This window comes from Balaenoptera musculus, chromosome 4, assembly GCF_009873245.2.
Source record: "Balaenoptera musculus isolate JJ_BM4_2016_0621 chromosome 4, mBalMus1.pri.v3, whole genome shotgun sequence".
NCBI classification, from domain to species: domain Eukaryota; kingdom Metazoa; phylum Chordata; class Mammalia; order Artiodactyla; family Balaenopteridae; genus Balaenoptera; species Balaenoptera musculus.
This window is the reverse complement of record NC_045788.1, coordinates 62,913,415-62,924,257: the sequence shown is the minus strand read 5'-3', so window position 1 is coordinate 62,924,257 and position 10,843 is coordinate 62,913,415. Positions and strand designations below refer to the sequence as shown.

At 48.0% G+C, this 10,843-nt stretch overlaps 1 protein-coding gene and 1 long non-coding RNA gene across 2 annotated transcripts; one reads left to right on the top strand and one right to left on the bottom strand.

Annotated features, from left to right (window-relative positions):
- Positions 1-232: 232 nt before the first annotated feature.
- On the bottom strand, positions 233-2,995 carry LOC118894239. The gene is made up of 3 exons (XR_005019680.1): positions 2,801-2,995; positions 1,849-2,099; positions 233-487 (listed from the first exon to the last, which is right to left on the bottom strand). It is a non-coding gene; the product is annotated as an uncharacterized LOC118894239 (long non-coding RNA).
- TMEM41A (transmembrane protein 41A) lies at positions 2,290-9,410 on the top strand. The gene is given in 7 exon segments (XM_036850221.1): positions 2,290-2,508; positions 4,105-4,258; positions 6,644-6,805; positions 7,179-7,317; positions 9,049-9,126; positions 9,129-9,206; positions 9,209-9,410. Coding segments are annotated over 7 exon segments (789 nt in total). The 5' UTR covers positions 2,290-2,389; the 3' UTR covers positions 9,268-9,410.
- Positions 9,411-10,843: the final 1,433 nt, after the last annotated feature.

The following is a 10,843-nucleotide window of genomic DNA, read 5'->3' as shown; positions in this document are numbered from 1 at the left end:
ATCATGCTCTATGATTATAACTCTCTCCATCCTCTCCCCCAACCACAGGCAGAGTGAAGTCCTTGAGAGCAGGAGCATTTCTTCGTGTTCTCTGCTCTGCACACTTCTAGCACAAGCTCAATATCGTTATTCACTTTCCTCCTGTACTCCTCTGACTTCTCAAAATCAGCATGTTCCAAACCAAACAACCAATCATTTCCTCCGTAGACCCGGTCCATTAATTTAACAAACTATTATTAAGTGCCAATAATAAGCCAAGCACAGGGCTAAGGGTTGGCATAGACATAGGATGGTGAGACCGTGTCTCATTCACAGGAGTGTTCACTGTCTCCCGAGGAGAGGGACGCTGACACTGGAGCACAGTATTTGCAGTCACAGGAATACAGACACTCCACAGGCAGCCCCGAGCACAGAGAAGGCACAACCTTTCTGACTGTAGGAGCTGGAGAAGCCTTCTCAGAGGAGGTGACAACTGCCCCGGGTGTTGCTGAAAGAGTAGGGATTTTCAGGCAGAGAAGTTTCCCAGGGAAGAGTGTTGTCAGAGGCACAAACAAACACGGTGCCTACACGGTGCATGTTTAGCTGGAACGGGAGACTTGAAAGGAGAAAATGAGACTGGAAGGCTGAGAACATTTCCCCACGTTGTAAAATGGAAAATTTTACACATACACAGAAATAGGGGAAATGGTATAAAATCCACCTCCAGGTGCTCATCATCCAGCTTCAGCAATTATCACTTCAATGGCCAATCCTGTTTTACTTATATCCCTACTCACTACACTCCCATCCCATTATTTTAATGCAAATCTCAGACATCGAGTCATTTCATTCATAAATACTTCAGTATTTTGAAAAGTATATCTTTTTTTCTTCTTCTTACAAATGAGTCATAGTATAGTCTAACACTGCAACTTGGTTGATTTTTATCCTAGCCATCTATCTGGCTACTGTACTGTATCAGGATCCATAACGTTGTCTCCCTCTTTCAGGAAGCTACTTAGTGTTCCATTTGTGAATATACAATAACTAACCTCAATAGTCCCCAAATGATGGGCATTTAGGCTGTTCCCAATATCCTCATATCAAAACAAAGTTGAGAGAATACCCTTGAACATACATCTTTGTCTACCTACAGGCGTATCTATGGGTTAAATTCCTGGACGTGGAATTGCTAGGACTTTGTGCACTTTGACTTCTGACAGGTGCTCTTTATTTGGCCCAGGAGGGGCTTTGAATGATACAACAAGGACGGTTTCTGTTTTCCAGGCTTGTGACATTTTGGAATCCTCTCTGTCATTCTCCATTTAATCAGCCATGTCCTACGAACTCAACTCCTCCCAGTCTGTCCACCTTCCTCCCCACTGCTGTGGTCCTGGCTCAGGCCTGATTCCTTTCTCACCAAGACAGTTGTTGCTACAAACTCAGAATGTAGTCTTATCATCTGCCAGGGCAACACATCCTAAAACAAGAACTACATCATTCTCTTGCTTAAACGCCTCTATTGGTCTCTCCCCAAGTACTATATTAAAAAACAAAATCCAACTCCTTAGCTGCCTTTCCATGCTTTCCAGTTTGTTCCCACCTTCTCACTCATTTCTCACACACCTTTAGGCTTCACGGAAACTGGGGCCCCCAGCTCACCTTCTCCCTCCTGTCTCTGTTGTGGAAATCTTGCTCATCCTTTAAGGTGAACTCAAACCCACCTCTTCCATGAATCCACTCAGTGCAAGACCACTAGTTTTGAACCCAGGGTGACTTGGATTCTAATCGTGACTCTCTTGGGGAATGTCACTTAATCTTTCTGAGACTTGGATTTTTCATCTGTTAAATAAAGACAAAAATACCAACCTTGCAAAATTGTTGTGAGAATTAAGGATAATGGGCACATAGTAGGCGTTCAATAAAAGGAAATTCTCCTTATTTCCGTGGTCGCTTTGACTATCCCACCGCACTGCATTGGCGCCTCTGGTTCTACGCGGGCTGCATTTGCTTTGTGTTACGCCTGGTGGTCGACAAGGCTGTCTTGACCACTAGAGTGCAAGCTCGCTGTGGGCAGGGCTGGTGATTCACCCCGGACCACCTAGCGCCTGGCAGAGAGCCTGCAAATAAGTGGAGAACGAGAGATAAACGTAGGAAGATATACAGGCGGAAGGAGGGCAGACGCAAGCGCAGAGGGGCTGCAAGACAGCTTTCTGCTGGACTCTGGAGCCAACTGCAAGCGGAATCCGGGCCGGGGGTGGGGCCAGGATATGGGGGCGGGGCCTGGAGCGGACCCCCGCCCCTGTCCGTCCACTAACGCGCTCCGCTGTAGCAGTCCGATAGCAGCGAGGTTCCTGGCGCTGCTTACAGGCTCCTCCGCGGCGGGGCGAGTCCGGGTGCTGGCGCCGAGATGCGCCCCCTGCTCGGCCTCCTCCTGGTCTTCGCCGGCTGCACCTTCGCCCTGTACTTGCTGTCAACGCGACTGCCCCGCGGGTCGACACTGGGCACAGCCAAGGAGGCTGGAGACAGGTGCGTGGCGGTGGTGACGGGGGCCGGGGTTCGGGTCAGAGGAAGGGAGGCAGGTCCGAGGATGGGGTCTGGGAATCGGATTTTCGGGTTCCTGGATCGGAGGCGTCGGGGGCTGGGATTTGGGGTTCAGTTCTGGGACTGGAGATTGGGCCGCGTCTACACGGTCTTGGGCAGACCGGGTGGACGAGAGCGGGGCCTGGCCCTGTCTGGGACCTGCGTGCTGCCGGCTTCGCGGGAGTGCTGTCTGGTGCCTTTGGGGTGGTGATTTGCGGAGGGAAACGCGGCGCCTTACTTTGGGCGGATCCTGCTGGAGCATCTCTGTTCCCGCCATTGGATCGCCTCTTGAGCGGTGTTCCTGTCGCCTTCCCAGGCCCAGCCCTGATCCCCGTTTGCATCCGACCTTCGCCTCTATGTGGACCCGCAGCCCCTTCTTAACGACTGCTCTCAGCCTCACTCCATAGTCCTCCCCACTTCACTTCACTACACTTCTGTCAGGTCTGCCCTTGGGGCTTTAAGGCATCCGGTGTTCAGGAGAAACGTTGATGGACAACTTTAAATTATTCACTAATTAATTATCTGCTGTCTTTTCTTGGCTGTCTCTGCTCTTTTCCTTTTACTCCCTGACAGGTTGAGGCAGGAGGCAGTACAAATACCTACCGGGCTGATTTGTCGTGATAAACCAGCATACTGTTTATAAAGTTAATGGAAGTGTGTCAAGGATGTTACTGATGTTTGAATATTAGGACAGCTGTTTTCAGTGACTGTATTCTTTTACTCTAGCTGGGAAGGCTCTGCTGTGGGTGTCAGACATACTAAGAGAAATATTCTGATGAGAACCAGGAGGGTTTGCTTATAATTGATCACTGATGGATTCAGGAGTTGTTCAGCTGGCAGAGGCAAGGTAGCCTTTACACTGTAACCCTTGTACAGGGTTCAGAGTGCACTGAGGATCATATAGAGAGCAGGGTGAAAAGTAGGCTCTTTGAAAGGGTTGGTTCCAAGCCTGACATATTATCAAGAAGATTATGTTTATGGTATGGACAAATATACTTTCCCAGGGAATCTTTAATTGGCTCTTTTGTGACTGATAAAGCAGTCGTTTTACCTAGTAACTTTGGAGCAGTGTGAAGTTTGAATTGTCCTTGGCCTGAAGCTTAGGGGGAGGGGGTACTCCTAGAAAGGAAGGCAGTTTAGGATGTTTAGTACTTGCCTAGAAACTAATCCATTTGCCTTTTAAGAATAGTTCATAAAACCTGAGAGCTAAGAGGGAACTTAGTGATTATCCACCTTCAACCCCTCATTTTTCCGATAAGGAAACTGAGGCTCAGGGACTAGCCTGAGATCACACAACTGGACAGTAGCAGAGTTGAGATGCTATGCCAGGTCCCTTGCTTCCAAACCAAGGCTCTTCTCCTTGCCTCTGCTGTGTTATATCAGGTCATCCATTATTCTGGCCTCCCATTAAGTGTGTGTTCCCAGCAGACCAGATGATGGGCACATTTATAAACCTACTTTGGAAAGAAGACACAACAAGTGACTTTATTAGGTATTAGGCTGATCTGGACTCTTGTTTCCATCTGCTTTTCCAAATCTCAGGTCACTGTGGTTCCCCTCGGACCTGGCCGAGCTGCGGGAACTCTCCGAGGTCCTTCGAGAGTACCGGAAGGAGCATCAGGCCTACGTGTTCCTGCTTTTCTGCAGTGCCTACCTCTACAAACAGGGCTTTGCCATCCCTGGCTCCAGCTTCTTGGTCAGTATCGCCCTCCTCCTGTGCCTGCCTCCCGGGAAGCCACCTTCTGTCTTTGTAGAGGGGCCCTTAGGCTGCAGATCCTACAGTCCAGAGGACAGACTACTGTGGCTACCATTTGTTGACAGCTTTCCCCGTGTCAGGCACTGTCCTAGTTGCTTTACCTGCACGACCTTATTTAATTCTCCTAAGAGCCAACAATGGGCACTTTTATCCACATTTTACAGATAAGGAAATGAATGGTGAGAAGTTAAGTAACTGTCCCAGGTGACAAGGCGAGGAGGGGGTTGGGCTGAGGTCTGAACCCACATCCGCCCAGCTCCAGAGCCTGCCTTTCCTCTCAGGTATGCTGCTTTTGTTTCTAAGGATTTGATAGGTGTGGAGCACTGTCCGTGAGACCTCTCCCCCTCCGCATGTTGGTTTTCCTTTTAAAATCTGTTTTCTCCACTAGTCTGTGAGTTCCTTGAGGTCAGGACCTGTTCCTTATTCTCAGCCTTTGTGTTTCTTTGCCTGGCACAGGGAAGTGCCTTCATAAATGTTTGACGAACAGATGCAGGTTGTTCATGGTGATGTTAGGCTGTAGAGGACTGGGGAGTCTCCCTGTGTGGAGAGGACGAGTCATTCTGGTTTTCCAGGCGGCCCCCTGGCTCTTGGGAGCCACAGTGTTAGACCTGGGCTTGTGCTTGGGCTCTTGGATGCTTCTCATCAGTTGCCATCTCAGGTGATACAGAAGAATCTGTGCTGTCCTCCCAGCAGCATTTTAAGCTGGTTGGTGTAAATGTGTATATCTGTTATGCCTTTGGGTAGGTTTGAATCCCAGCTGTGTAACCCTGAGCAAGTTATTTAACTTCTCTAACGCTGTTTCATCCTGTAGAAACGGCATTCTCCTATGTAACCCCCTAGGATTGTTACATGGGAGGATTAAATGACCCAGTGGGTGCATAGGGGCTGGCACGGTGATGGTGTGCCTGGCACACAGCAGCCCTCAGCACTTGTTGAATGATTGGGTGACTGAGCAGGAAGACCTGAAAGCTTCCTTCTGCCCTGCTTCTCCCTCCGGCCCCAACATTCAGCTCACGCTGGATCCGCCTAAGCAGTTTGTTAGAAACTGGAAGAAAAGCAAACACATTCTGCCAAGAGAGATGGGGGTGTGTATGGTGCTTGAGGTCAGGGACTGACTCCTGGGGCTGCCCCTGTACCTCTTTCTCTCTTGAGCTGATCCCTCTTCAGGGCGAAGGGCCAGCTGCTACCTGGAGGTGAATCCTGTCTCTGCCTCGTGTGACTTTGGGCACGATACTTAATCTTGCACCTATAGAAGGGGTGAGGATGGTATACTAAACAGGGTCATAGTGAGGATTAAATCAGACCTGTAGTCAAGCACATAGTAGGTGCTGAGGAGATCCCTACCGTCTCACTTCCAGGTTCCCCTTTTACTTTCTTTTTTGGATCCCATGTTTGGCAGGATGATGTCAACCAGCCAAACTGCACTTAGGAAGTATTAGTTCACTTTTCCATTTTTGTCAATCTAAGGCTTTTTTTGAGTGTCAGCTAGAACTCTGGTCAACATGGAACCCCCAGTGTTAGCATTATAGAGAAGTAATTCCTGCAGGAAGGAAAGAAATGAGACATTTTCTAAAGCTTATGAGGTCTTACTGAGGGAAAATTCATGGTTTGTGTTCATTTAAAGTAGCAGAAATAACTTGTGAGCTTCATTGCTGCCTCTTCCCAGGGCACCAGGGCTGGCGGGGCCCTGCACAGCCCAAGTGGCAGGCTGGGGGCTGTATACACAGATTTCCCCGTTTAATTCTGTCTCGCCTGCTGAGGTTTTAATCTTCTTCCCAGTTTCAAAGGTGAGGAGACCGAGGCCGGGGTTGTAGTTCCCAGCTCTTTCATCACTTTTTTTCTTTTTTTAAAACAACTTATTTATTTATTTTTGGCTGTGTTGGGTCTTCATTGCTGCACGCGGGCTTTCTCTAGTTGCAGTGAGCAGGGGCTACTCTTCGTTGCGGTGTGCAGGCTTCTCACTGCGGTGGCTTCTCTTGTCGCGGAGCATGGGCTCTAGGTGTGCGGGCTTCAGTAGTTGTGGCTCGCGGGCTCTAGAGCACAGGGTCAGTAGTTGTGGCACACGGGCTTAGTTGCTCTGCGGCATGTGGGATCTTCTGGACCAGGGCTTGAACCCGTGTCCCCTGCATTGGCAGGAGGGTTCTTAACCACTGTGCCACCAGGGAAGCCCCTTCATCACTTTTCGTTCATCTCTTTAGAGTGGGAGTTAGGTTTTCTCCAGGAAAATCACTGAAGGAGGAGGGAACCTAGGACTCTTGGGCTCCAGGACGAGATGGCTGGTAGCTGCCAGATGTCCTCATGGCAGAGGATTTGTTTTCTTTGCAGAATGTTTTAGCCGGTGCTTTGTTTGGGCCATGGCTGGGGCTTCTGCTGTGCTGTGTGCTGACCTCGGTGGGTGCCACATGCTGCTACCTGCTCTCCAGTGTTTTTGGCAAACAGCTGGTGGTCTCCTATTTTCCCGACAGAGTGGCCCTGCTGCAGAGGAAGGTAAGGCGAGGGGGTACATCTAAGTGCCGGGCCCCCAGAAAGTTACCACGTGGCCCTGAGGGGAGTAGGGGCAGAGATCTCCCACAGTGGTCCTCTGTCCTGCCTCAGGAGGTCCCAGGGGTCCTGTTGATGTCTCCAGGAGATGCAGATCTGAGCTCAAATCCCAGCTCCTCCACTACCAGCTCTGTGTCTTTGGGCAGGTTCCTGACTTTTCTGAGCCTCAGGTACCTCCATTTTAAAAATGAGGAAAAGAATCTCTGCCCTGGAATTTATAGACTATGTAAAGTATGTAGAACAGTGCCTGGCACCAACAGATTTTCAATACCTGGAGACTCTTTCTGCTTCTTAATGCCCTTGTCTTCTTTGGCTACAGGTGGAGGAGAACAGAAACAGCTTGTTTTTTTTCTTACTGTTTTTGAGACTTTTCCCCATGACGCCAAACTGGTTCTTGAACCTCTCGGCCCCAATTCTGAACATCCCCATTGTGCAGTTTTTCTTCTCTGTTCTTATCGGTAAGACATGGTGTGTAAGTTTGAGTCTCACAGTTGTCCTGGGCATGTGCCTGCCTCTGCGAGCACAGGCTCATGAAGAGCATCGACAGGCCTTATCTAAAGTAGTTGTTCCTGATTGCAGATCTACTCGGGCTTGAACATGAAAACCCATAAAAATACTTCTGGAAAAAATAGGGATTGTTCATTTTGTAACTGTATTTAATGCCTATCGTGTGCCAAGCACTGTGCCAGGCCCTGGGATTAGAAGAGTAATCTGTGTAACACACACGACTTGGCCCATAGTAAGGGCTCAGTAAAAGCAGAGTTGGAGTGAGGGGACATGGGCTGAAGGCAAGTGGAGGCAGGGGAAGGGTCAGAGCAAGGGGCTTCCTGTTTGGCTTTGGCCCCTATTTTGATTAAGATCTGCCTTAGGAAGAGCTGGTACTAGTGCGGTTCCTTCTTGCCTTTTGACAATTGTATGACCTTCAAGAAGCTCCTTACCCTCATGGGCCACTTGGCCAATTGAGGGGCTAGGACTAGAGCAGTGTTTCTCTAAGTATGAGCTTTGAACCACTTTCATCTGAATGGTAAAATTGCTAACAGCCTGTAAAATCACTGACTATTATTTTCTCCACACTGGAAGCAAACCACCCTCTCTAAGCCTAAGGCAAGGATCGCCTCTCTTAACCCTTCTTTACAACATGGAAGAGAAGGCTTCTCAGGGCTCTGGGTCAAACATGACAAATCTGTGGTTGAGCAGCTGCTATTAATAGGGAATTCCTGAGAGAAGTTGAGATCTTAAATTGAAGCAGAATCTACCCCAGCTAATTCTGTCAGACAGGCTTTTAGACAGCATGCCTCAGCACCTCTGTTAGCAGCCTGTAATCACCCAGGTGGCACGAGGCTTGGAAAGACTCCGGAGACCGAGATTCTAGTTACCCTTCTGACAAGCTATGTGACCTTCATGAGTCTATGATCTTGAGGCATCATCTACTAGAGGAGTGGATCATCAGGGGGTCCCAAACCAATCAGAATCTTGGGAGCGGGGTTCAGGAGAGGCTGTTAGAATGCAGGTTCCTGGGTTTCTACCCCAGACCCAGGTAACCAGAATCCCTGGGGTGGCACCTGAGGATGTGTTTTTTTAACAACTTCACCAGGGGTTTGTTATACAACCAGCCTCTCTAGCCACCGGTCAGACTTGTGGATCCAGTGGATTTGATGACCTCTTACAGACAGTACAGAACATGAATAGTATACTACTGCTTCTGATGAACTGTTTTTATACAGGCATGCTGTAAATCTCATAATGCTGGTGCTTCTCTTTACTTTGGCTGTTGGGCGCTCAGAACCACATTTGGGGACACCTCTAGCAAATGAGTGAACTTTATGCATTTTTGCTTAAGTACTAACTGTACTTTGTTTATTCTTTTCTCATTTTGTTTTATTCTTCATTCATTGGTTTTTTCCTATTTAAAAAAATTTCTAATCTTACTGTAGTATATATATTTTGTTAAACCATCTCAAGTCCTTTTGCTGAATGAGACAAATGTATGTGGGAAGTGAGGAAAGGAGGGGAAAGAGTGGAAAAGAAGGGGGAAAGAGGTGGGTAATATGTTTAGAGGTCAGGAATTGGGCAAAAAACAGTACAAAATGGAGTCACTGTTGTGAATTCCTGGTGACATTTCTGAAGGACTATTGTTCTTCATTTTCCTGCTCCCCAAGTAACAGGCTCTTTCCCTTTTCTTTTTCAAGGTTTGATCCCATATAATTTCATCTGTGTGCAGACGGGCTCCATCCTGTCAACCCTGACTTCTCTGGATGCTCTTTTCTCCGGGAAACTGCCTTTAAGCTGTTGGCCATTGCCCTGGTGGCCTTAGTTCCTGGAACCCTCATTAAAAATTTTAGTCAGAGGACCTACATTTGAATGAAACAAGCAATGCTCATCATCTAAACAGTAGAAAGGACACGTGATCTGGATCCTTTGGTTGCTGCCTCCCTGGACTCTACTGTTTATTTGTGTAATGGGCGTGGTCCTCTGAAGCCCCTCATTGTGGTTTTTTTTTTTTTTTAAAGTATTTGTTTATTTATTTATTGATGGCTGTGTTGGGTCTTCGTTTCTGTGCGAGGGCTTTCTCTAGTTGTGGCAAGCGGGGGTCACTCTTCATCGCGGTGCGCGGGCCTCTCACTATCGCGGCCTTTCTTGTTGCGGAGCACAGGCTCCAGACGCGCAGGCTCAGTAATTGTGGCTCACGGGCCCAGCTGCTCCGCGGCACGTGGGATCTTCCCAGACCAGGGCTCGAACCCGTGTCCCCTGCATCGGCAGGCAGATTCTCAACCACTGCGCCACCAGGGAAGCCCCCCTCATTGTTTTTAAATTATTCTCAACAGGTGATTTGGACACTATTCTTCTGTGTGCACTGTCTTGTCATGAAGGACACTCTGTGCTCTAGAAGGTGAATTATATCAGGTTCTCAAACGAGCCCTGATTTAGCAGGACACTCTGCAAAACGGATGGCCTCCTAGCAAATCCTGTTTGTATTTTACTGAATAACGAAGAACTCGGGCCAAGCCCTGAGCTGGTTCGGGAGAGGATGCTGATTGCCCTCGTCCAGGGTGCCTCTTCTGCACAGTGATCAGCTGTTGTGACAGGTGTTATCCTTTTATGTCCCCCGTGGACATGATTAGTGTAGATAATGATGTGTGAACCCACGTCACTGACACCACTCTTCATCTTGTTAGTCTCCTGAAGAGAGATCCTTCTGCACTGTTTTGCTGATGACCTACCTCTTCCATAAATCAGAGGAAACAAGCTGACAAACTGCATAGGATTTCCACGTACAGCTCAAAAGCACAGTGATTGCTGTGATGCTCTTTGTGTTCAGACACACTGTTACCACATATGTCACATCTCCTCTTGGTTGCATGTCCTGACGATTCAGCTGATTGCAAACAGACTATTAAATATCAATGGAGCAAACTCTGTATGTTATGAATATATTCTGGAGAAGTTCTTACCCATCTGGATGGGCAGAACCCTTGACTCACTTGAACCAAATGACTGTCAGTACATTTTCTAGTCTGTCCTTTCTGTGTGGGAATCCCTCCTCTGTCTTGCTGGGACAATGGATTCAATACACTCCAATATCACCCAGTATACCCTCTGAATGCTTTTTTTCATTTTGTCATTTCCTGAGAATAACTGAGGGATAACTCTATTTTATCTTTTAATTCAAGGGAATTAAGGGGAAAATTTGGTTTTGGATTAATTTGTTGTGTTCTATTTTAATGATCTGTAGCTGTCATGGCTTCCTGTGGCTGCAGTATTGAATTGGCACAGACCTGGGTTCATGCTTCCAAGGACAGAAGGGCCTTGGCACCTAAAATGACCAGCTCTGGGATCCTGTACCCTACAGGAGTAACTCATCATTTCTTATCAGAACTGTTGTCCCTGGGCACCATCTGTTGGGTTTTTGATTTGGCTTGGCCAAGAATCTTGCCAAGGCTTTAATGTAGACCAGTTGTTCTACATGAATTCTTGGGAATACTT